Here is a 26301-nt window from a genome sequence, read left to right on the forward strand (position 1 = left end):
AAATTATTGAGGGGCTTATAACAAACAAAAAAAAAAAAAAAAGTTATTTCAGTATTAACAGATGACAGTTTATGTATTATTGTAGTTATATTTATAGAGTGAGTCATACTAAATGTTACCAGACTGAATGATAGATATGTTGTGGATTTAGGTCCACTCCCACCAATAGTGTGTAATGGTGACAACCCTGAACGTTGAACTACTAGTAAACACTCAAAAGCAATGGAATTCTTAGATTCTTTTTAGTCTATGCAACACATTGGACCTTGTTTTTACAAAAGGTGTCAATACTGGCCTCTCATCCATCCTGCATGTCCCTGTGTCTGAGCACTTTTGTGTGCATGGTTTTAATATATATTTATCACCACTACACTCTTACAGTTTGAACCAATCTCATCAGAGAATTTGGCCTCTGCAGTAGCTGCCTCAAACCCTACGTGCGCATTAGACCCGACGCCATCTGAGTCACAGCACAAGCACCCCAAATCCCCACTTAACTGGCATGGCATTTTTAGAGCGCCACCTTTTCAGTTGTGTGTGCACGTCATCGAGACAAAGGCATGTAAAGAGCAGTACTTTATTCAGGATCATAATCAAGTACAATTTTTCATCATCTCACCACCATGAATCAAAGTTTATCCCAAGTCATTTCAACCAATCAATCAGTCACTTACTGGATATGAACTTCACACAAAAGACGACAAACTATATATAACGCTTTAGGTGTTTTAACACAAGAGCTAATTGTCAACACCTGTCTAAAAAAATACAAGAACACAAATAGATCACAAAATTGTACAGATTATTTAAAAATCGCTGTCATTGTAATTACCTTTATTAAACATGGAAAATGTAATATATAAGGCACAGTGCATATGAATGGACACATGCCAGCCAGATTATAGTAGTCAATTTTAAACTGCAACCAGTTGTCAGGTTGATGTAACATTTTAAATACAAATTCAATTTCAAAATAGGATAAGTCAAAGATGTGTGCAATACACAGATCATTCCTTCATTCAGCAGTAAAAATGATTTCTGCACCATTTTAAATGTAAATTCAGAAATGAGATCATATCAAGCTTCATCACTGCTATTCTCACCAGCACACTTGTGCCTCTCAGCTTTAGCCTTACTTGGGAATCCTTGATCACAAACTGAGCAGGTAAAAGGCTTCTCTCCAGTATGGATTCTTGTGTGTATTTCAAAGCCTCGACTATTAGAATATTTTTTACCACAAAATGAGCAAGCAAAAGGTTTCTCTCCAGTGTGGGTTCTTATGTGAATTGTTAATTTTTGCTTTCCAGAGAATTTTAAGCCACAAACCGAGCAAGCAAACGGCTTCTCTCCAGTGTGGGTTCTTGTGTGTATTTTTAGTTTTTCATTCGTACTAATTTTTTTGCCACAAACTGAGCAAACAAAGGGTTTCTCTCCAGTGTGGGTTCTTGTGTGTATTTTTAATTTTCCCTTCTCAGAGAAACTTTTACCACAAACTGAGCAGGCAAAAGGCTTCTCTTCAATGTGGGTTTTTGTGTGAATTGCTAATTTTGGCTTTCCAGAGAATTTTAGGCCACAAACCAAGCAAATAAAGGGTTTGTCACCAGTGTGGGTTCTTGTGTGTATTTTTAAGTTTTCATTCTTACTAAATTTTTTGCCACAAACTGAGCAAGTAAATGGTTTGTCACCTGTGTGGGTTCTTGTGTGTACTCTTAAGCTTCCCCTGTGAGCAAAATTTTGACCACAAACTGAGCAGGCAAAAGGCTTTTCTTTAGTGTGGGTTCTTGTGTGTATTTTTAAGTATCCCTTATGTGAAAATGTTTTACCACAAACTAAGCAAGCAAAAGGCTTCTCTCCAGTGTGTGTTCTTGTGTGTTCTTTTAAGTTTCCCCTCCGAGCAAAATTTTGACCACAAACTGAACAGGCAAAAGGCTTCTCTCCGGTGTGGGTTCTTGTGTGTATTTTTAAGTTTGCTTTCCAACAAAATTTTTTGCCACAAACTGAGCAAGCAAAGGCCTTCTCTCCAGTGTGGGTTTTGGTGTGTATTTTTAAGTTTTCATTCTTACTAAATTTTTTGTTACAAACTGAGCAAGCAAAGGGCTTCTCTCCAGTGTGGGTTCTTGTGTGTTCTTTTAAGTTTCCCTTCCGAGCAAAATTTTGACCACAGACAGAGCAGGCAAAAGTTTTCGCTCCTGTGTGAGTTCTTGTGTGTCTTTTTAAGTTTTCATTCTTACTAAATTTTTTGCTACAAACTGAGCAGGCAAAAGGCTTCTCTCCGGTGTGGCTTCTTGTGTGTATTTTTAAGTGTCCCTTCCGAACAAAATTTTTACCACAAACTGAGCAAGCAAAGGGCTTCTCTCCAGTGTGTATTTTTGTGTGTATTTTTAAGCTCCCCTTCACAGAGAAACTTTGACCACAAACAGAGCAGACAAAGGGTTTATCACCAGTGTGGCCCATCGTATGTCTTCTCAGTTGAGACTTGGAACCAAAAGTTTTTCCACACAAAGAACATTTCCAAGGTTTGCCGTCAGTGTGATATGTCACATCATTATCAGACTGTTCAAAGTCATCAGTGTGAGGAGAGTGTGACGCGTCTTCACCCTCTGACATTGGCGCTAACCGGCTGTCTGCTTGCGATCCTCCACGGTGGTCCTCATCATCTTCTTTTATTTGTTGTCTTGAGCTGCTGCTTGGAAGCTCCGCCCCTTTGTTCTCATCATATTGACATTCTTCTTCAGTCTTCAAATGGACACCAGTCACGGGCAACTCTGTAAAATCCTCCTCTTTATTGTATGATGGCAGTTGCTCCTCTTTTATGTTGAGAGGCTGTGGCTGCTCCTCTTCTTTAATTTGAAGAGGCTCCCACTCCTCCTCCTCTTTCACACCAGGGAACTCTGGCTCCTGCCGCTCAGGACAAATATATTTTTCACCAACGTCTGCGGGACACAAGATGGTTTGGTAAAGTCACTTTATTGTGATGATATATATTTAAGATTATCACATGGGCCACATGAGTGAAAGAATTAGTGCTGTCACTGTCAAATATTTTTCGAATCACTTAATCAGATTAATTTGAATTTTTATTAGCATTATTATTATTACTGCTTATTAACCCGTGATTAGTCTTTAATTCGAATTCATACAGTGATTTAAAAAAAAAGTGGGGATTCATGTTGTACTATGTTACCAGTTCGGTCATTGTTTTCCAAAGTAAAGACGGATGTTGGCCAAAAAAATAAAATAAAATAAAATTCAAAACTAATCTCTAAAAGCCTTGACACTCAAAAAGAGGTCTGAACTCAAGTCGGTCCCCACAATGGTAGTTAAACCTGGGAAAGCAGGCGTCTGTGGGCGCCACAATGAAGAAAAGACAAAGGCGCGCATGCGGACACACACACAGGTACAGGTTATTGGAGGTACAAATCATGACTTTTACACATACAAATGTATACTTTTTCTACAGGTACATTTTTTTCCTACAAGTCATGATTTGTACCTGCAAAAAAATAAATAAATAAGTACCTGTCGCAAAAAAACAAAACAAAAAAAGTCTAAATTTGTATCTGTAAAAGTCGTGATTTGTACCTGTACAAATGACAACCTGTAGTTAAAGAAGTCGCCACTAGGAGTCACAAGCGGTTTTTCTGCTGATGTCCAGTTACGTGACTTTTGCACTTAATTTCACACGGGCCTCGAGGGCCGGAGTCTGCAGGTTTTGAGGTTTCCCTCTTCCAGGATTTTTCAGGCTTATTCAGAGATTGCTGATGGGCTGATCATATATCAGCTGTGTTGGAGAAGGGAAACACACAAAACCTGTAGGAATCCGGAAACACTTGTGACTCCTAGTGGTGACTTATTTGACTACAAGTTGTCATTTGTACAGGAACAAATTACGACTTTTACATATACAAATTTAGATGTTTTCTTTCTACAGGTTTATTTTTTTTGTAACAATTGTGTTTTTTTACATGTACAATTTTTACATCTCCAAATCACGAATTTTACAGATATAATCATTTATACTTCTTTCTACAGATACATTTTTTTTTTTTTACTACGACAATTTTTTTTAAAGGTACATGTTACTTTTGCACCATATTTACCTCCATGCAAAAACCTGCTGTTCAACACACCTCGAGGCTGCTTGCAAACAGCGTCCAGCAGTTGACGTCGCTGGTTCTCCTCTTGCGCTCCACATAGCTCCTCTTCGTACTTGACTTTCGTTATTGCGAACATTTTCACACGATATTCACGACACTTGACGCTCACACTTGGCGTTTACTAGACCAATTTGTCAAAACAAACGCGTCTGCTTTTTTTTTTTGGCTAGCAAACTAAGCTAAACTAAGCTAAGCTAAAACAAACTCAACTAAACAGGGCCGATAGATTTCGACGAGCAGAGTATGAGACGAATTTAATCAGGACACAAAATGTAGATGTTTAAGTTTGTTCAGTCCTAATTCAGGATGAAATTACATAGTGAATTGCGTGTGGCTACGTAAAAGAAGCCTGGAATGGAGTAGTTTAGTCAAGTCACGTGATATTTACGGCAACACCAGTTGGACAAATCTCGTATCACGAAAAACCTTAATTTAAACCACAATCGAAAGAAAAAGAAACAAACGAATAAGACAATGTTTACTTTCTGTACAGTGTTGTAAAGTTGCAAACTCGACAACTTCTAATCTAACAACATTGATCGTCAGTGCAGTGTATCACGTTCATCTCTTTCCAAGAAATACGTTCGAATGGAAATACATACTACCCGTAGGCAGTATTTTATTTTGAAATGGCTGGGTCAGAACCATCAAAAAGCCCATTTTTTTCACATTAGTTGGACTTGGCATCCGTGTGATAGCTTTGACTTTTCCAACATCGGTTCTCAAGCCTTCTGCGTTTATGATGTGGCCAAAGTATTGTATTTCTTTTTTTTCCCAAAGTGACACTTGTTCTTGTTCAGCTTTAAGATTCAGATTTTATCCAACATGTCAACTGTACCATGCATTCATTCACATGGCAACATGCTTGCCCTCGGTGCATGTGGTGCAGGTTCACTTCACACGCGTGTGCGTGTGAGAAACAACACATTTTTGTCCTTTGTGCCATTACGTCACAAGCACTCTCACTGTACTCAATTATTAACAAATGATTTATTGAAGTCTCCTGCAAACTGGAAGGTGAGGCCACGGAATCAGAGCAGTAAGCTTACAAAAGGTATTTCAAGCCGGAAACCACAAGCTTACAGGAATGTCTGCTCCCAAAGATTTTCTTTCCATAAAGCACCTTCAAATGGAACGTGGCCTTCATGTTTATTCAGTACGCCTGTGTTGAATTCCTGCTTCAATGCAAACCTGTAAAACAAGTGTGGGTGTGTCCCAACAGTGGTTTATGTCGCTGCAAACAGGTAATGGTGATGACCGCAATCCAGACCTCAACTTCCAACTAATCTAGGCGTTACAATCTGAAGAAACACGCTTTATGAAATGACAAATAGGACACATGTGGCATAGTCAGATTTTAATGGAGTGTTGGAAGTTATCAGCACACCAACGTTGAAGACCTCAAAGCCTTACAAGGCCAAGAAATGGTTATTGCACTTATCGCAATTCTTCATTTTTCAAAATACAGTTGAATGTTAAATAATAACAATACATATACTATGAGGTAAAACAGCCAATGCAAGTGATATAACATAGTTATGGACGGCATTTATGCATTGTTGTGTGTGGCTCATTCAGTATAGTAATAAGTAATGTTGATTTTGGACGTGCAAACTTCACTTTTGTATTAGACTAAGTGCAATTTCTGGAGAAATTACGTGGGAATGCTGAAAGCTTAATGCTAATAGCTGAATGCATGTGGAATACTTATGAACTAAATTGAGATAAATTATGAAATTATAACCTCCTGGTTACTGGATAATGCACTTTACCAACTGTGCCACCGAGCAGTATCAGACACCTGGTAATGCTGATGAGTTATATGTATGGAAGTGGTTGTGGAAAGTGATACTTAGAAAAAGTTCAATATCTGTCCTATTGAAAAAGAATGGGGAAAAAGTTCATATTAAATGTTAAATTGTGCAAATACTGTAAGTAATGTGGAATCAGACAATATATATACCCCGTGAGGCGTGAATTTTTGAAGCTAGTTGAAATTTGAACAATGTAAATTGGAAGTATTAGTTGTTACGCGGCAAAAAAGTGTGGAGAATAAAAATCACAGTAACATATGTGGGAATGCTTCAGCATTCCCACAGTTAAAGTGTGTCGATCATAACTGTGCTTAACCCTCAGTTATGAATGAGCTGGTGTGGTCATTGAACCAAAAAAGGTAAAATTTTGACACGTGTCTAATATTGTTTCATGGTAACATTCTGCTGTATATTTATTTAAGTCTTCAGGTACAAATGCCTGAACTATAATTCATTTGTATGGACTATCAAAATTGTGGGGACTTCATGCACAAGATTAAAAACAAGACATAAAAACATCATACGCGTATTAAAATCTACATTGCCTTTCATTGTCTTATTGAACTGTTTTCTTGGTTGACCTCTTCTTAGCGCTTTGTAAGCCTGACGTGTCCTGGTTCCTCGTATCACACTTGTCAATCAGGTCCTCTCACTCTGCTCCGTGAGGTAAAAACCCAACTTGGCCACACTCATTTCCCTTCGGAGACGCATCACCTCCCAGAACATCTGCTCCGCTGGACACGAGCAAAAATAATCACATTTTGAGTGTGGCTAAAAAAATCTAAAGCAGGAAAACGTCATTTGTGAATGAACTTACCATCATGCCTCACCAAGCCTTGCTGGATGTAGCGGATATACGTAAAAAAGTTGCACACAGCCGTTATCTGGAAAGGCAAAACGAGGTCATGTGGAAAAAAAAAACAAAAACAGCAGATGGTGTCAAAGCGCAGTGAAAGAAACCTACACGTACCCGTGCTCGGCTGGAGGGCGAAATGTAGTAGTAGTTCCCCTTGTCGCCGAGTTTAATGCGATGTCTGCACAATCGCGACACGCCGCTTAGTGCACATTTTCTGCCAGGAAATTGAAACGTTCAAAGAGCTGCAGCTTCAATAATGGACACATGCTATCAAGTCTTTCAATTGTGCACTTTTAGGTTAAAAAAAACATCTCAGATGAGAATGAGGCCAAAAATAACCAAAGGTGCACAATCAGAGATTAGGTTAGTCATTGAAAGAGCAATATATTGAGGTCAGACGCATGCTTCGGGTGCATTTATTGACATTGGGCAGAGATATCAGCTGGCCGCCAGCACACGAGTCATCATCTCATGCTGCAGTAAATGCGTATTAGTGAAGGAGCGACAAGCTTTCTGAGTGGACTTACGTCTCCAATGCTGCCCTAAAGTAACTGGAAACACAAGATTTGGAAGTGAGACAGTGATTGGAAAAGTGCCCACTGATTAAATCCCCCTGTTAAAAAGATTTTCTGAATTTCAAATTTAATTGGAACCCATGAAGTCAGATGCTAAAGTTATACAGTTGGAAATAATGTGTTTTACAATTGTCATAACTATGTTAACGTTAAATGGAACATTTCTTCTACAGTTCATGAACATTAACGGGGAACTTCGATTTACAATGCTCCAACTTAAAAGGGCAAGTCAACCAAATAAAAAAAAAAAATCTTGGCAATAATATGTTCTATGCAGCCCCCACTGGTCTAAATACAGTATTCTGGTTAATATTGCGTCAGTGAGTTATGCAGCAAAATCCAGCAGTTATTATCCATATCAGGAGGCAGCCATTTTGTCACTTGCTGTCAAGTGAAAATGACATCACAGTTGCTCAGGTCTCAGGTAACAACCAATCACAGCTCAGCTTCAGAAAACAGGTGAGCTGTGATTGGTCACTGCAAGAGGCCCGAGCAACTGTGATGTCATCTTCAGTTGACAGCAAGTGTTAAAATACCACCCCCCCCCCCCTCCACCCACTGAAATAGATAAAAATAAAAAATAGCTGGATTTTGCTTCATAACTCATATTTCACAAATGCAATATTAATCAGAATGTTATGTTTAGACTAGTGAGGTCACATATAACCAGTGGATAGAGTAGCCAAAAACTGTACTCAAGAAAGTAGTGTACTCAAGTACAAGTAAAAAAAGTATTCGCTGAAAAGAATACTCAAGTACTGAGTAACTGCTTGAACATAAAGTGAGATTTATTTTTTAAAACAATGTCATCAGACAGAGAAAAACATCAAATTATGTGCAAATTCTGGCATTTCGTAACTCGCTCAGCGCTGCCTCTCAGTCTAACCACCATAGGTGACACATTCTTAAAGCGAAAGCACCAATACTCATTTTTCAGTTGACTCTTTCGGGTTCTGATCATGACTGCCAGTCCTCAACCGGGGCGTGTTTCCTATATATAAACAATCTCCGCAGAAATGCTCCCACACGGTCTGTCAAGCAGAGCACTGACTGAAGTCGCACATTTACAGATTTTTGAGAAAATTGAAGACTTATGTGCACAAGTACGTTAAAATACGGTAAATCATATGTATGAAATGTGGGTAACGACTCTAGTGTCGCCCAATATAGCGGAGTAAAAGTAGCCTTTCTTCTTTACACATCTTACTCAAGTAAAAGTAAAAAGTATTATGTGGTGAAACTAGTTACTCTTTCAAAAAGTTACTCAATAAATGCAACAAAGTAAATGTAACTTGTTACTACCCACCTCTGCATATAATTATTGTCAAGAAATGTTTAAGGTCGCCTTTAAAGTGAAAATAATGCACTCTTTGACCTCATTGGTTCCACTTTAGATATTGTATCGGCTGGCCCAAACTGAGCAGCGACTAGTGAAAGGAAAGACAGTGTGGCTGTTGTTACACACACAAAGCAACTCACTTAGGTCGTCCACACTCTCCAGCCGAGGCTTTAACCATCGGTAGCGCTGACATGGCCACGGGTTCGATAGTCAGAGAGTTGTTTTCCACGGCGCTCTGAACCAGCTGGGACAGCTGTGGACGGCAAGCGGGTGCGCCGATTAGACCGCCGTAATCAGAAAACGTTTGCGGCGAAGAGATTCTGACCTCGGATCGTGTAAAAGAAAGACACGGTGCGATGTCTTCTCTGTAGATGCGACTCATGAGGGCGGACGAGCGATCGAGACTCGGATGCTCCTTCCACATGAGGAACTCGGCGTACAGGACTGAGTCCATCTGTGGAGACGAGACAGTCCCTCACTTCACTCATCTTGTCAGCAAAGAGTTAGTGTGAGTCCGAAGGTCAAAGTCACCGAGAGGCTAAGCTCGACAGAGAGACAGTTACCTGACAGAGAATTAGAGGAGAGCAGGAACAGCAGGCTGAGAGGAAAAAAAGACAAGTTACAAGAAAGAAAATAAGCTGAAGAATGACGAAGACTTGAAGGAAAAAAGGACCAATACGGAAAAAAGGTTGCCCACTTGATGTCATCCTTTACCTCACGGTCCTCTTTGGCCACGGGCTGAACGGGGAGTGACGGAGGTTCCGGTTTCCCAGGTGGGGACGGGAAACCACTGTTCATGCTCTTGTTGCGATTTTGTGCGCCGACCGGGAGCTGCAGCTGGGGATGCCGCTGCCGGTTCGGAGCGGATGGCGTGGACGTCAACACCAGGGATTTGAGCGCCGTCACTTCTGCTTGAAGGACGTCGATCTGGGGGGGAATAAAAAACTTGTTTCAACTGCTTTCTGTTTCAGAAGAACATAGGTTGGTTCCACAAAAAATACCCATTTCTCAGCAAAAAGTGGAATAAATTAGCTTTTTTTTTTTTCCCTAAAAAGAAACATGCCTCAATGCGAATATTTTTTACTTTTCTTTTTTTTTAACCTCACAAAAACAAGACTGAGAAAGGGATATTCATCACACACCTTCCCCTGAGCCTCCTTCAGTTGTTTCTCTGCTCCTGCTTGTTTGACGTTCGCTTCCCGCACCATCTTATGAGCCTCCTGTTGGGAGTATGGAAACAATTCCAATTCATGTCAGCCGGCAATTTCATACACACATTTATTTCTTGCGTGCAATCCGTTTGAAAGTGAGGAACTTTGAGATGCTGACCTCAAATAGACTGGCGGTGAGCTCCTCTAGTTCTTGTTCCAGCTGATTCCTGACCTGCGACAGACGCTCACATTCCTTATCTTTCAGTTTTAGTTCCTGAAAAGGATGAGAAGAAAGGAGTTCACTTGTGGCAGTTCCACTTTTTTTCACTGCACTGTGTGACAGAACCTTCTTTGCAGCATCTAACTCTTGGCTGAGGATCTCCGAGCCCTTTTCGCGAATTTCTTTCTCTCGGATTTCCAACGAGGAGCTGCGTAGGCGGGAATGGACGCCATGGTCTATTTCCATTGTGGGCCCAACCTGGCCTCTTCCCTCCAATCTGGGCTCTGGTTCAGGATCCAGATCTATCAACCTATAACGGGATCGTAAACATAAACAATCATGTTTATTTTCAACCAGATCAGATTTCCTGTCATTACAGTACTCCAGTGCATTTGGGTACAATATTTATTTATTTTTTATAGTTCATTTTGTGTTGCACACCACACAGACAACCAGATCACACGCGCAGGAAAAAAAAAAAAAAAAAAAAAAGAGTCCAAATCCTTAAAGGCGAGCAACTGCTGCCTCCGCAAATATTTTGTTTGCAGCCACAATAAGTTCATGGGCTCGTCCAGGATTTGAACCCGGGACTTCTCGCACCCTAAGCGAGAATCATGCCCCTAGACCAACGAGCCACAACCATGAGCACTCTGCTTTAGTCTACAAATATGCCACGAGGACAGCCGGGGTTCATTTTCTTCCCTCTTTTTTTTTTTTTTTTTTTTTTTTGTCTTCTTTGTTGGCCTCAGTGATTTTTATCACATCCAAGCAGGAAGAAAAAGTCACATGTGCTGCTCTTTGTTTTGGCCCAGATTTGTAGACTATTGTTTCAAATTATGCCATGCCATCAGATTTATTTTTGTCTATTTGTGAATTGATTTGTTATATAACAATGTAGGCTTGGGTCCCTAGATTGTCATTTACGCATCCACCTCATTCAGGTCATCAGTTGACTTCCATTTAATAGAGCAATATTTTTAAATGTGGCCAACTGAACCAAGCTCACGCCATAGCATGTACAAGCTTATACGCAACGGCTGCATCACGTCAGTCTCCAACCCAAATGGTTCCATCACCCAGAACTCATCAGACCGCATGACCTTTTCCCACTGCGGCAGAGTCCAAGCTTTATGTTCCAGAGCAAATTGAAGCCATTCGTCTCACTGATAAGTAGTTTTCTAACGGCTTGTCTCTTACTGTTGTCCTCTTAGTTCAGTGGTGTGGCCGAGTTCAAACTGTTATTCAACATTACTTTTTTTTTTAATGACGGCTTTTACTTTTACTATGTACTTTTAAAAACATATATGTACTACCTAGTCCTTATATATTTTTTTTCTATGCATCTGCCAAAAGTTATGTAAACTTGTTAATCCGCAGACATTTTTTCTGTAGCTTTTGCCAATTTTTCTGTCACTTCCTACACTTAATGAATTCTACAAAGCCACAAATGACACTTAACTTACCCCTTCCTATTTATTTAAACAATTTACAAAGTGTACGTTCATTATCTCAAGCTGTTTTTATCTACACATGACCAAATAGCCTTCTTGCAACTTTGGCTCTTTACCATTACCATTATTTTGTAAACTTGAACCCTTGGCTACTTTAAATTGACGAGTTCATCATTATTATTTGTTGTCTCTTACTGTGTTTGGTGAGCTTTCCAATGATAACAGCCTTTAAAATAGGACAAAAAAGGTTGTACAGTTTTGAAACTCAGATTCAACAAAGGTCATACCTAAAATCTCAGCCTATATTGTCTTTCCATTAAAACACATGGCCTGAAATTGATGCATTTTCACTGATTTTAAAGATTCATAATAACTATGCCAGAAAAAAAAATAAAAGTATATAACTGGATTGTGTTTACAAAGCACTGTCTGATGATGCTGTTTTCATGTAAGCCTTTAAATTCAATTTTGAAATTTTGCAGATACCAAAAGTAAATTTTAATTTTTAACGTTGTGCTAAAGTAGATTTCAGAGAGAGTCTATAGTGTCCCAGTGTTACTTAGTTACAAGAGTTGAATAAAGTAAGTACAGAGTGTGAGTGCTGTCAGGGTCCTCGCTCAAAGTGAACTCACGTGACTTCAAACATCTGGTTGTAATAAATACGAAGCAGAACGTACCTCAACTTTACTAGCGTGGCGTGGTTATAAACTTGAAAAACAATTAATGAAAGGAGCAGTTCTAAACAACAATAGGCTATTTATGGCCAACTGAATATTCTATAACTGAATAGTACGACGTTAAAGCTAAAGCCAGTCTCGCGGTAACGAGTCGTCAAACTTTAAGCTAGCCAGGCGTCTTACAACTGTTATTATTTCCCCCTCCAAAAAAAAAAAAAGAGTGACACGTTTACCCTATCAGCGTCCAGAAGACCCAGTCGCCAGTTCAGTTTGTCCCCCACCTACGTCCACCGACTGTCCGTGCTGTTAAATTGTCGAAATGAGACGAGCGGAGATTTTGAAATCAGTGCCGCACACACAACGCAAAGGAACGCGGACGCTGACGTCACCAAGAAGAGGCGCAGCATGCAGCAAAACACAGTGACCGCATGATGCTTATTTTGCACTTTTCCCAGCCGTAGCGTTCACCAGCACTCCTCCCTTGAGTTTATTCGTGAAACGAGGCGACGAACACTCGATTATTGCCTACTTTCTGCCTGGCTTCCAAGTCACGTGACTGCACATCCACTCTTGCCACGCTCTTCGCCAGAGTCCCGGTATGTGTCCACGTGACCGATACAACATACGTCACACCAGCTGCTAAAGTGAACCGAAAATAAATTATTAGGGGGGAATAGTTGTCCCTCCTTTTCTTTTTCAATACAAATACAGTGGTGAGTGCGTGGTACCATCTTTTTGTCCATCCAAAAATCCACTATGCTCTTGGACAACCTGCATAAAACAGAAGAACAATTATTTGCCCTCAGGTTGATCAGGATTCAGGATGGCGTACCTTCCTACCACGCAGCCTTTATCCTGAGCCTCGGATGGCGTCCCGAAGAACACTGCAGAGGAATACACTGCTATTCCTGACCTCCCTGCCTTCACAACTTCGTAGGCCCGACTGGAGGAGGTTGCAGGCGGTGGAGAGGAGGAAATCCGAACACTGTGAATTCCCTCGAAAGCATCCATGTCACTCAAAGAAGCAATTTGGTTTGATTTTGTTTACTCTTGTGGAAACAAATGAGCAGTCCAGAGCTTGTTGGTTGACCCCTGAAAAGAGAGAAGGGACTTAAGTTACAATATGCTTCATATAGAATTCTTACATAAATGACCTTTAAATGTTTTCAAAAGCGGCACCACACCTCACAGCAGCACACAATAATAGCATTCAAAGTGTTCAACAATGGAGTAAAGTAACTGTTCAGTGCTAAAGGTCACTCCAGTATGAAGCACATATGCAGTTTTAATAATATCAAGTAAGTCGCACTCACCAAAGTAGACAGAACCAACTGTCCAGTTGCTTCAAATGTAAACCAAACGAGATAAGTCGGTGTAACGTAACCAAGGAGTTTAGACGATTGAACTCTCTCCGCACTTCGCCCTTGCCACTTCTTTTGTGGTTAGACAGCAAGGGTTAATAATCACTAACACCTCCTGGCCCACAACAACCCGGCTGTTGCACATTTCTTCCGTTAGAGGGCTCAACATGCTGCCGCTTTTTCATGATAGTAATTTCCATTGAAGCAAAAACTCGTAAAAGACGGATTTTCCCCTTTGAGAGTGCTCTAAATAGCTTTCATAAAGTGATATATGTATCTAAGCAACCAGTCGTGCGTCCGTGTGTGATTTGTCGAGATTAATGGAGCCTGCGAGAGCTCACAATGCAGCTTTGTTGCTCAAAACAGCTTAAGACATCAAGTGACCGGAGGTGTAGAAGCTCCGCTTTCCCTTTTTCTGGTCCCGCTTCACTTTCCCCAACATTCTCGCCCCACGGAGGCCGACCATGCACCTCCTCCGCTCCGCACTTGCAACCATGGTGAAACATTCACGTTTTCGGCGGTGAGTAACAGCCGAGCTGCATTTGAGTCTGTCAAGTTGACCTCTTGAAATGGCACACCAGATTTGGCTACACAATACCGAATTATTATTAGATGATTTCAAATGTTTTGCCATATGGCTTTGTATGTGTTTTTTGTTGGTAGACCGCAGACGAAGCAGGCCGATTGCTGATTCAGCGATCTGACGACGCAAGAGTTTTCCTTCATGTTAGGCCAAAGCAGAACGAGGAAGTCGGCCTTTAAGAAGAAGCGGCAGCGGCAATGACCGTGACCTACTCCCGCAGGGTGGCAGACGCAGGCCTCGGCACTTTCTTCCACCTGCTCCTGCGCTGGAAGGGCAGCATCTATAAGCTCCTCTACAGGGAGCTCATCATCTTCACCTTACTCTACTACTTCTTCAGCGTCGTTTATAGGTACCACTAAAAAGGCCTTCCTTCTCCGAATTGGCATAATCATTCTTATATATTAGTGCAGGGGTCACCAATCTTTTTGAAGTTAACAGCTACTTCTTGGGCACTGATAAAAAAAAAAGATCATCATTATTTTTGATCATTGTACTCATGATTAGTTATTCAACAGGTGAGGGGAAAAAATTGTATTTTTAATGAACTACTTTTTAACAAACTACAAAGATTTTAGAGTAACGTGAAATTTGAAAACAAATGGAATATCATTTTAGAATAAATGCTAAATTGGTTGAGAAAGTGCTTCATTAGTCATGCACAGGGCTGGACTGGCCAACTGGCATACAGGGCAGTTGCCCAGTGGGCCGGCCTCTTTCAGAGCCGATGCAGTGTTTTTTTTTCATTATTATTTTCCTACCTTTTACCACTAGAGACTGGCCCACAATTTCGAAGGACCAGTCCATTAATACATTTTGAATATAGATAGCAAACTGTAACATTATTAATAAACATCAGTGGCAGAAGTACATGTACATGTTTATTTTTTATTTATTTATTTATTTTTGCCAGTCCAGCCATGAGAGCCTGCATTATAAATGTAAAAATTGCAGGCTAATTTAAAGGGATACTTCAATTATTTAGCCCATTATAGCAATAAAAAGTTAATATTTTGTCTGTAATTAATTTGATATTTTTATTATTTTTCACGTACAATTAAGTACCTTTAAAAACACATTTTGCAACTTGCTGAAGATGACATCACTAAGGACTCAGGTAACCAATCACAGCTCACCTTTTTTCTCAGTTTGGTCATGTGACATTCACAAGCTGAGCTGTGATTGGTTACCTGAGCCCTTGTGAGGTCATTTTCAGTCAACAGCAAGTTGCAAAATTTGTTTTTAAAGGTACTAATTGTACATGAAAAATAATGAAAATATCAAATATATTATAGGCAAAATATTAATGTGTGACTGCCAAAAATAGTTAAATAAGTAAAGTATCCCTTTAATTGTGGCTTCAAAATCTTGATCTTGAATTGTGCAGCCCTACTACCAGTTCGATACACAGTTCGTTAATTTCAAATATGCTCAAATTACCTTTAATAAAGTCCTAATTACGTTATTAATACTGATATTCGTTTACAGTATGTGAAGACTGATCAAGTAAATGATTTCTCACAATAATTAGTAAACAAATATCAAGAATCAACATTTATTTATTATTGTTACCAGACAGTTCTGCCAATGTTCCCATTTTAAATTGATCACTTCTACAACATTCCTAATCTCCCATCATGGTGAGCTATTTTTAGAACAGGCCCACATGCAACTCATGTGGTTGTTGGCGACTACTTTGTGCCTGCGCTCACTACATCGGTGACTCCAGCGTTTGTGTATTTTCACATCTTAAAGATTGATTTGGATATTTAAAGGAATACTTAACTCAATGAACAATTTTCAGCAGTAAAAAGTCCAGAATGAATTTGATAATTTCATTATTTTCACGTATTAAACCTTTAAAAAGTAAATTTTCATCTTGGTGTCAACTAATGATGACATCACCTGAGGAAGTAGGTAACGGCCAATCATGGCTCACCAGTTTTCGGGTTTGGTCAGTAAACTGAGCCATGATTGGTCGTTACTAAGTTCCTCAGCACGGGTGATGTCATCATCAGTCGACAGCAAGTAGAAAAATTACTTTTTAAAGGTACTAATTGTACATAAAAATAATGTTACCACATTAATTGTAGACAAAATATTAACTTTTTACAGCTGAAAATGTCTCAATGAGTCAAGTATCCCTTTAAACTATTAACTTTGATTTTGACTCCATGAGAAGATGTCTAAATGTGTTTCCATGCTAGGTTTGTGTTAAATGTTGAACAGAAGAGGCTGTTTGAGAAGCTGTCCATGTACTGCAACCGCTACGCAGAGCTCATCCCAGTGTCCTTTGTTCTCGGTGAGTCCCACTCATTTTCCTTTTGGATTGAATTAGCCAGCTAGCTAGTGATTGTTTACGCTGATCTTTAAAGTAAACAATCCCAAGCGGTTGCCAACTTCTACATTTCATTACAGGTTTCTATGTAACCTTGGTGGTATCCCGCTGGTGGGGTCAGTTTGAAAATGTCCCCTGGCCCGACCGGCTGGCGTCATTAGTGGGAGGTCACGTGCGCGGAGCAGACGAGGCCGCCAGGTTGACCCGGCGCACTCTGATGCGCTACGCCAACCTCTCCGGCGTGCTCATCTACCGTTCAGTCAGCACGGCCGTCTACAAGAGGTTCCCCACCATGGAGCACCTGGTCCAGGCAGGTACGTCTTGATGAGATTTTGGCCTTTTCGTGGAGAATATAATCGGATTAAATATTTTTTTTTTCTTTTGTTTGATCCAAGCTCAGTAGTGTGTTTTGTCATCTTTTGTCTGCTCATCAGGTTTGATGACATCAGAGGAACTGAAGCACCTGGAGGACTTGCCCTCCCCTCATAACAAGTTCTGGGTTCCCTGCATGTGGTTTGTCAGTCTGGCTTTACGGGCCCGCTCCGAGGGTCGCATCAACAACGACGTGGCTCTCACCGCCCTTCTCACGGTAGGTGTTTGTTCAGATCAGGGGTCTGCAACCTGCGGCTCTGGAACCACATGCGGCTTTAGTCCCTCACCTGTGGCTCCCTGTGGATCTCTTAAATAAATAAATAAACATATTTATTTTTTTCATCAAATATTATTGAAATTAATTCATTATTTAGATTAAATATGAATAATTATATTAAGACATACAAAAAAATAGATGAAAATACTTTTTTAAATTACCTAAAAAAATTAGGTATTTATTTTATTTTTTGATCAAATATTATTGAAATGAATTATTAGATTAAATATGAATAATTATATTTAAAGACATACAAAAAAATAGATGAAAATATTTTTTAATATTACCTAAAAAATTATATTTATTTTTATTTTTTGATCATATATTATTTAAAATAATGAATTATTTCAATTATTTCCGGATACAAGCGGCCGAAATGAGTTTCCTCCGCAGGGTGTCCGGGCTCTCCCTTAGAGATAGGGTGAGAAGCTCGGTCATCCGGGAGGGACTCAGAGTCGAGCCGCTGCTCCTCCGCGTTGAGAGGAGCCAGCTGAGGTGGCTCGGGCATCTGGTTCGGATGCCTCCTGGACGCCTCCCTGGGGAGGTGTTCCGGGCATGTCCCACCGGTGGGAGGCCCCGGGGACGACCCAGGACACGCTGGAGAGACTATGTCTCTCGGCTGGCCTGGGAACGCCTTGGGATCCCACCGGAGGAGCTGGTTGAAGTGGCTGGGGAGAGGGAAGTCTGGGTTTCCCTCCTGAAGCTGCTGCCCCCGCGACCCGACCCCGGATAAGCGGAAGAAGATGGATGGATGGATGGATGAATTATTTCAATAAATATGAATAATTATATTTAAAAATACATTTAAAAAAAAATTAAAAATTACCTAAAAATTTCATAAAAAGGAAGAAGAAACTCAGAAAATTACCATGAAATGTCTTTGGAATTGCCAAAAAAAAATAAAAACCTGAAAATTGATTTTAAAAAAGGCAGAAAAGAAAATGGTCAAAAAGGTGACTATAAAACATCCAAAAACAAAAGAAGAAATCCTGATTACCATAAAATGTCCACATAATTGCAAAAAAATCTCAGAAAACATATACCAAAAAAGGAAGAAATTATGTAAAAAATATAATAAAAATCCATCCATCCATCCTCTTGATCGCTTATTCCTCACAAGGGTCGCGGATAATAATAAAAATCAACCATAAAATGTTAAAAAAAGATAGGCAGAAAAATTACCATAATATGTCCAAAAAATTGCCAAAAATGTCAGTCTTTGGCAGAAAAATCAAACAATGTATGAGAAATAAATTATTAAGTTACCAAAAAAAAAAAAAATCCAAAAGGTAGAAAGAAATGAATCTATGTATTAGATGCTACATATTTTTGTGTTGTGGTTTTGTGGTCAATGCATAAGACTAACACTAATACACTGTTAACTTTGTCACAATGTTCAAATCTTTTGCAGCTCCAGACACATTTTTGGTTATTTATTTGGCCTCACTTGACAGTAAAGGTTGCTGACCCCTGGTACACGAACAGTGTAGAAAATACTCATCAACCATGCATATTGTTTTTCACTTCATAGGAGTTGAACAGTTTACGTGCAAAGTGCATGAAGCTGTATGGATATGACTGGATCAGCCTGCCTCTCGTGTATACTCAGGTTCGATTTCGCTTTACATCTGCAATATAACGTGTCAGGCACAAAACAGTTTAGCTCAATTTCAGAACCTTGAAGCGATTTCACATTTACAGTGTTTGTTGATCCGTGTTAAAATATATTATCTTTAAACATGACATAGAAAGGTACACAACTGTCGAAAAGGTTCAACGGCTGACAAGGTCTGTGTATGATGCTTAGGTGGCAACCGTGGCGGTCTACAGCTTCTTCCTGGCTTGTCTGATTGGTCGTCAGTTCTTGGATCCGGCTCAAGGCTACCCTGGTCACGACCTGGACTTCTATCTGCCCGTCTTCACGCTGCTGCAGTTTTTCTTCTACGTGGGCTGGTTGAAGGTCTGACGCTTCAGATGACATCATCCAGTCTGTTTGACGATGTTTGTTCGCGTCTGATCAGGTTTTGCTTTCAGGTGGCTGAGCAACTCATCAATCCTTTTGGCGAAGACGATGACGACTTTGAAACGAACTGGCTCGTTGATCGCAATTTACAGGTTTTGATGGGGAAATTGGCTGAATAACAGTTGGGAAACACTGATTTTAGTAAGACCAGAGTCAGTACTAGCTGTATTTGATTGTGTTTCAGGTATCTTTGTTGTCCGTGGATGAGATGTACGACAGCCTCCCTCTGGTTGAGAAGGACATGTACTGGAATGAGTCTGAGCCTCGCCCACCCTACACTACCGCCAGCGCTGATCACTGCAAACCGTCATTCATGGGTTCTGCTCTGGATATCAGGTATGACAGAAGTAAAGTCAAAACATTTACTTTGCAATAATGTGTACTATGTGCCCCTACGACTCGAAACACGGCATTCTGAATAATATTGTGTTTGTTGAATATAAATTAAGCAGGAAAATCCACTTGTTTTTATCCATCTCATGGAACGGCCATTTTGCCACTTGCTGTCGACAGGAAATGACATTACAGTTCCTCTGGGCTCAGGGAACGACCAATCGCGGTTCACCTGTTTTTTTGCGTTTGGTCATGTGACGTCCGTAAGCTGAGCCATGATTGACCTGAGCCATGAGCATCTGTGATGTCATTTTCAGTCAACAGCAAGTGACAAAATGGCCGCCCACTGAGATGAATAAAAATGGGTGGATTTTGCATCTTAAGCAATATTCCACAAATGCAACATTAATCAGAGTGCTATTTTTAGATGAGTAGGGCTGCATAGAACATGTATTATTGAAAAGCATTTTTTTGGTGGACTTCCCAAGGAAGCTGACATCTTATGTAGCAATGCCAGAGTCATCACAGTCGTCTGAAATTGACGTCAAAGTACGCTGAGCTTACATTGGCTCACCTGTTTTCTGGGTTTGGTCACATGACGTTCGAACTCTGGTATTATACTGCAAGACAAAGCAGGCACACCAGGAGCAGCACAATAAATTGGATTGCAGCATTAAATCTTGATGCACTAACTGTTTAATTCTTAGCATTTTATTTAATCATGTTATTACTTTAGATTGTTATAAAGTACAAAATTATGGAGTGGTATATTTATTAAAAACAAAAGCATAAACATTTTTGGATTACTATTCATTTTAATTGGGAAAGCAAATTTTTGACAATGTCATGAAAGGAATTAAACCTGAATCTCAAGGCACCGTAACTATATAATGGCTTAGGAGTGGTTATGAACACATCTTGATTGTTAAACTACACTCTGGGTTAAGGAGGGACCAACCCAAATGCTTGTTTTAATCATTTAAACAAAAAAGTTGGGTGACATAAATAACCCAGAAAACAGACCCCCCAAAAATGTAGTTGTTTTGTTTCGAAATATAGATATATATAAAATGTGTTTTCATATTTGGTTGTCAAAATAAAGTCTAAATCAGTTGGGTCAATTTGACCCTTTTTTTGGGGTTGTTTTGTATGCAATGGCATTTTTGGGGGGAGATTGTATTTTAAAACACCAAAAATTGGGTCAATATGACCAAATTTGGGTCATAAATGGAACAATCCACTACTTGGATCAATTTGACCCATTTTGGGGTGGGTTGTTTTGTATGAAATGACAATTTTTTGGGAGCTTGTATTTTAAAACGGCATAAACTGGGTCAATTTGACCCAAATAGTGGATTGTTCCATTTATGACACAAATTGGGTTATTTTTTACCCAACTGCTGACAAATAAATGTTTTTGTGGGTTATTCATTTCATGCAATATTTGGGTTTAAATGAATAACCCAGGCGGCACGGTAAATAAGAGGTTAGCACGTCCGCCTCCCAGTACTGGGGACTCGGGTTCGAGTCCAGGCTCCGGCCTTTCTGGGTGCCGTTTGCATATTCTCCACGTGCATGCGTGGGTCTTCTCCGGGTACTCCAGTTTCCTCCCACATTCCAAAGACATGAATGGCAGTTTAATTGGGCGCTCCAAATTGTCCCTAGGCGTGTTTGTGTGTGTGTGTGGGTGATTCTTTGTCTCTGTGTGCCCTGCGATTGGCTGGCAACCAGTTCAGGGTATAACCCGCCTACTGCCCATAGCCAGCTGGGATAGGCTCCTGCACCCCCCGCGACCTTTGTGAGGACAAAGCGGTTCAGAAAATGGATGGATGGATGACGCAAAAAGTTGGGTCGACCAACCCCCCAAATTGGGTTCTTTTTTTCCGGTTATTTATTTGACCCAACATTTTGGCTTAAATACAGAACCCAAAATATTGGCCCTTTCCTTTTTTTGACCCAACTGTTTTTTAGAGTGCTGATTTTTGTCCTCTCCAGTGTTCCTAAAGAGGAGATGGAGTTTCAGTCCAACTTGGAGCAGATAAAAGAAAATGAGGAAGCCAACTACTCCACCCCGCTGCTGGGAGGCCTGGGTCGCTTCCTGGGTGTCCAGTCCCCCAGCTTCCCTCGCTCCTCTCGGGTCTCTCTGCTGCGCCGCCGTCCCGGAGCCCCACTGAGTCGCTTCCCCCTTTACTTACACCCAGAAGCTCCATCGGTCGCAAACCAAGCCCGCCAGCCCTTAAACGCAGAGCGGGATCAGGATTACGCCTTCCCCGGCCTGCCCTTGTACGAGCGAGCCGGCTTCTACAGTTGTCCCCAGACGCCCATCCACTGCGTCCCGCCGGCGGTGGCCCGACCTCGACCTGCGCGGCGGCCTCCGAACGAATGGGATCGCAGCTGCAGCTCCCTCGCTCCTCCGACGGTCGGCTCGCAGCTTCTACCTCCCGACACCCCCGGCCACATCCCGCCGCCGTCATCGGCTTTTCCCTGGCTGAGCGAGGAAAGCGACGCGCCCGCCGCCCCGGCCTTCTCATTCCCAGACCCTCCGCCCGAGCTGTGTCCCATCTCGAAACTCAGGCGTGGGCACGGCCTGCTGTCTCGGCGGCCTCCGCCTCCGTGCCTGACGCTGGAGGCCTTGCCGTCCGCCGACAGCCAGGCTGGACCCCCCAGCGCTCGAACGACAGGAAGCGGGGGGGAAAGGGTGTTCTCGTTCACCCCTCCCTCGCGTCACGGACCAGCAAATCCAAATAATCCCAACAGTAGTTCAAGCAGCATTAACGTGACAAGCGGCAACGGCGCTGCCGCAACAGGAAGTCTTCTCAACACCACCAATCTTAGCAGCTTTAGTAACTTCGCCGCCAACGTTAAGGCGAGCAACGGCGGGCTCAATACGTTGACCGCTTCTAGTTCGACGCCTTCGCAGCAAGAAGCCAATCAGCAAAATTCCCCTAATGATTCTGGAATCTCATTGGCTGAGGGCGACCTGCTGGGTGTGCTAGTAGATGGCGGCGGGAACAAAGCAGCTACGAGCAGGAAGCAGGACTGAGAAAATGTTGTTTGTATGTCACATGCCAACCCACACACAGAATTATCTCAGGTGTACGAGTATGAAGCTCAAATGGGGCCTTATAAACAACACGTATTATAAGTAATCACTTCCTGGTGAGTGCTTACAGAACAATTAACCTACTTGTGAGGCACAAAGCACCTTAAAAGATTTCAGTGTTAACAGATGAGGACGAAAGAAACAACCTTATTTGCCTTAAGATTGTTGCTTCCGAGCCTTTTGCGTCACCTTGAACAGCGCTTTGGTTTCTTTGTTTTTTTTTCTCAATAAAAACATTAAACGTGAAAGTTTTTTTGTTACTTTATTTTCTTCATACAAGCAAACAATATGTACACTTAATGCAGAGATGACCATACTGCTATAAGAGGTTTACAATAAATATTATTAACCCACTTTATTTTAAAAGCAAAAAATAATTCCTGCCAGCCTACAATGAGAAAAAGATTTTTAAAATTAATATTTTCTTCAACAGTTGGATCAGTTAATCTGTTTTTAATTTAGCAAAATATATAAATATTAAAAATATTCAGCTAATTATATATTTGTGTATACTGTATTGTATCGTGTATAAATAGGTTTTGTTGGAAACTTTGTTCTGAAGCAAACACAATTGTCTGCACATTTTTTATGGATCTGATTTATCATCTCTCACTCATTGACCGGACAAATTTATGGGATTAGGATGGCCATTTATATTTGATCTGTTTTTCTTTTTTGCACCCGTTTGAGAAACATGCCAAAAACTTAAGAATGGACGAATCGGTATTGGGCCGATATTGGCATCGGTATCAGTGACTACACAAAAAGTTGAGTATTCATACTGGTATAAGTCTGAAAAAAAGTGGCATCAAACATCTCTACCAAAAATATTAGAAAAAGCAGTATAAATAAACGCGAGAGCCCATTCAGCGCAAATGAGCACTTGCGCTCTCCGAATAAGAACCATTAAATGAAAAGCGACAAGAGGACATTTGGACACGTGGTGGTGGTAAGTGACTTAAACGGCCTCCTTGGCCATGGTGTGTTTATCAAAGAGGTACTCAGCCATGCCGTTCTGCGGTGCTCCCATGAGCCGCAGGTTCGAGATCCAGTCAGCCAGTTGCTTGATGGACTTGACCTGCTCATCCAGATAGTGTGTTTCAATGAAATCACACAGCTGTGGAAGAAACACAGATGTGTAAAGTCAGCTATTTTAGTTCACATTAAAACTGTGACGTAGGTCAAGGAAGGACGCTTTAACATTAGATGGCAGGATAATAAATTCATTTTCCATTTTCTATAATGGTTATGGCTTTTGGCGAGCAGCTGGGCGATTTTATCATCGTGATTAGTGATCACGATAAATTTTAGATCGATCTTAGGAACAGCTGTTAGCATATTTACTTGACATGGTTGTGGTCGCAACAGGCAATCAGTCAACCTTTTTCTGCTTCACTTCCGTTTGTGTAGTGTGGTAATGAAAGGATTTGTCTCAGTTTGTTTTTGTTTTCAATCTTAAAAAAAACCCAAAAAAAACCAAAACGTTTGTTCATTAAGTAAAAAGAAAAATACAATGTTTGTTCATTATGTTCGGCATCACAACGCTTTTCCACAGATTGTGTGGCTCTTCTTCGATTTTAGAACGTGAGCCTCTATTCTGGAACCGCTCGAAAAAGCAGCGAACGCTGCCCTCTGCTGGTCGGAGTTGGACTTTGCGACCTTTTTTTTTGTTTTGTTTTTTAACCCCCTCGTGTTATTTTATAATTTTCTACATCTCTTGTAATGTTAAGTATAAATATATACAAATTTAACTTTTTTTTTCTTTTTTTATCAAGATTGGATGGGAAAAAAATAGTGTTTTAATTCATTTTGTCATACTCCCTATTTATTCCCAACAGGATATTCTTTCTAAATTTTGTGTTTCCGTTGGCTGCACTGCCAGTATTTATTTATTTATAGAACTGACTTGTGTTTTTACTTGATTTTGCTAATGTAATGAGTTTTAACATGCATGAAAGGAAACAATTACCCAAATTTGGGATTGTCATTGTTCAATCAAAATTCAATTGTGTGGGAGATAAGATTGTGTGACCGTTGTTGTGCAACTCCTTCAAATGAATGTGTGACACGTACGTGAGGATCGCTGTGCTGCGTTGCCATTTCCTGTAATTCCAGTAGGGATTGATTCACACTTTTCTCCAGCTGCAAGGCGCACTCTAAAGCCTCCAGGCCGCTCCCCCATTCATCTCGCTCAGGTTTCTTTCATGCAGAAATACAGCAGAAAGACAGTATTGGCTTTGGCTCTTATTTCACCTTGATGCTGCAATAACAATCTAGTCAGGGATGGAGATGTATTTAGCTTGTTTTTAAGCACACTATAAGACATGCTGTATAGAAAGAAGTATAGTAAAGCTTTAGTTTATGTTAACTTTTTGTCTTTGTGATGACGGCAAGGATACCTTGATATCCTGCAGGAAAATCCTGCCTCCCCTGTTGTTCTGGAACGCCAGCAGTTTCTCGGCGTGTTCGTTCTCCTCCTTGGACTGGGCGCTAAAAAACTTGGCGAAATGCGGCAGAGCTTGATCATCCCTATCAAAATAATATGCCTAAAAATAAGAAGGAAATCATTATTCACCACCAAGAAAGACATGTTATAGTGATTTGGGATTATCTTACCATTGAGAGATAAACATAAGAGGCATACAGTTCAAGATTTATCTGCCTGTTAATGGCAGCCTCGCAGTCTTGGTGAAAGTTTTGCCGGATTTGGGAATCCATCTCTGGTCTTGTCTTCAAAATGACGACAGAAAAATGAGCTGATGGGTCAGGCTGAGCTCCAGCTGGTTAGAATGCACACTGCACTGCAGACACCTTAAATACAACACTTCAGATCAGCTGTAGGTTCCACAAGAACAAAAGGGATGTGCCCTTCATGTCAACACTGACGCCTACAGATGTAAATGCCCCCTTCATCATCACCTGTTGGTGTCAGACTGTCATTTGAGTCCTAAAGTCAATGGGTTTTTTTAAGAATCCACAGGAATATATATACACTTTCTAAAAACGTCCTAGTCAGGTTTAGAATGAAATTTCAAAATGAACGTCAAATGCACTATAACCATGACATATAAACTTAATTCCAATAATTTGACCATCTCTATCAGGAAATGTATTGATCCATTCTCGGATCAAACACCAGTTCCTATTCTGACAACGAATTTAACCGAAAATGTTTTATAAGCTCAGTTACGGTAGTTAACATTATTAGCGGTGAAGCAGCAATCGGCGCGTTAGCTTGGTGAGTATGACAACACACGCGTATTTATTTACACGAATAAACATGATCATAAATAACAGAATAGCATTCGGCAATACCTGGTTGAAATATATCCCACTGCAGTCCTTGTGAGAAGTTTTTGGAAGACGTTGCCGCTTGATATTACCGTAACGCCATAAAGTGGGTTGGCGTCGAGGGAGACGAACGTTAATGTCAACAAGACGCGCCACTACGACTTCCGTCAGAGTAGAACTCAGTCATTAAAAATAAAATAACCATAATAACGTACGAGCTATTTCTCTACCACGAATTATGATTTTAGTTGACAAGTTACATTTATTTATGCAACGCCAGATAATGACGTCACCTGACAGGAAATGACATACTAAAAGTAGTGCTTTCGCAGAAGTGACGCCACCGGCGGCCATCTTCAATTGCTCACTACTAAAAAGTCCGC

General features: G+C 40.7%; 4 protein-coding genes across 15 annotated transcripts; 1 reads left to right on the forward strand and 3 right to left on the reverse strand.

Moving 5' to 3' along the window:
- Nucleotides 1–563: 563 nt before the first annotated feature.
- Nucleotides 564–4529, reverse strand: LOC144016029 (uncharacterized). 2 transcript variants are annotated; one of them, XM_077516655.1, is made up of 2 exons: nt 4131–4529; nt 564–2933 (listed from the first exon to the last, which is right to left on the reverse strand). In XM_077516655.1, the coding sequence occupies exons 1-2, from the start codon at nt 4231–4233 to the stop codon at nt 1078–1080; spliced, it is 1959 nt and encodes a 652-aa protein (XP_077372781.1). In that variant the 5' UTR covers nt 4234–4529; the 3' UTR covers nt 564–1077. The 2 variants fall into 2 exon arrangements, with proteins under 2 accessions (XP_077372781.1, XP_077372780.1); XM_077516654.1 differs by having other exon boundaries at nt 4101–4529.
- Nucleotides 4530–5499: 970 nt separating this feature from the next.
- rab3il1 (RAB3A interacting protein (rabin3)-like 1) lies at nt 5500–13977 on the reverse strand. 8 transcript variants are annotated; one of them, XM_077516672.1, is made up of 12 exons: nt 13554–13977; nt 13073–13332; nt 10239–10422; nt 10071–10166; nt 9884–9961; nt 9456–9668; nt 9067–9195; nt 8882–8994; nt 7355–7378; nt 6936–7041; nt 6789–6855; nt 5500–6705 (listed from the first exon to the last, which is right to left on the reverse strand). In XM_077516672.1, exons 2-12 carry the CDS (start codon nt 13249–13251, stop codon nt 6611–6613), a joined length of 1284 nt encoding a protein of 427 aa, XP_077372798.1. In that variant the 5' UTR covers nt 13252–13332; nt 13554–13977; the 3' UTR covers nt 5500–6610. The 8 variants fall into 8 exon arrangements, with proteins under 8 accessions (XP_077372798.1, XP_077372799.1, XP_077372800.1 ...); XM_077516673.1 differs by having other exon boundaries at nt 6942–7041; nt 13554–13925; XM_077516674.1 differs by lacking the exon at nt 7355–7378 and having other exon boundaries at nt 13554–13925.
- Nucleotides 12229–22875, forward strand: best1 (bestrophin 1). 3 transcript variants are annotated; one of them, XM_077516651.1, is made up of 12 exons: nt 12229–12953; nt 13047–13272; nt 13968–14121; nt 14265–14533; nt 16389–16483; nt 16600–16833; nt 16954–17108; nt 18700–18777; nt 18976–19128; nt 19203–19283; nt 19376–19527; nt 21520–22875. In XM_077516651.1, exons 4-12 carry the CDS (start codon nt 14382–14384, stop codon nt 22565–22567), a joined length of 2148 nt encoding a protein of 715 aa, XP_077372777.1. In that variant the 5' UTR covers nt 12229–12953; nt 13047–13272; nt 13968–14121; nt 14265–14381; the 3' UTR covers nt 22568–22875. The 3 variants fall into 3 exon arrangements, with proteins under 3 accessions (XP_077372777.1, XP_077372776.1, XP_077372775.1); XM_077516650.1 differs by having other exon boundaries at nt 13047–13227; XM_077516649.1 differs by having other exon boundaries at nt 12229–12836; nt 13047–14121.
- fth1b (ferritin, heavy polypeptide 1b) lies at nt 22871–26206 on the reverse strand. 2 transcript variants are annotated; one of them, XM_077516687.1, is made up of 5 exons: nt 25943–26206; nt 25244–25438; nt 25027–25173; nt 24701–24826; nt 22871–23744 (listed from the first exon to the last, which is right to left on the reverse strand). In XM_077516687.1, exons 2-5 carry the CDS (start codon nt 25343–25345, stop codon nt 23586–23588), a joined length of 534 nt encoding a protein of 177 aa, XP_077372813.1. In that variant the 5' UTR covers nt 25346–25438; nt 25943–26206; the 3' UTR covers nt 22871–23585. The 2 variants fall into 2 exon arrangements, with proteins under 2 accessions (XP_077372813.1, XP_077372814.1); XM_077516688.1 differs by lacking the exon at nt 25943–26206 and adding an exon at nt 25547–25931.
- Nucleotides 26207–26301: the final 95 nt, after the last annotated feature.

This window comes from Festucalex cinctus, chromosome 3, assembly GCF_051991245.1.
Source record: "Festucalex cinctus isolate MCC-2025b chromosome 3, RoL_Fcin_1.0, whole genome shotgun sequence".
Lineage (NCBI taxonomy): Eukaryota > Metazoa > Chordata > Actinopteri > Syngnathiformes > Syngnathidae > Festucalex > Festucalex cinctus.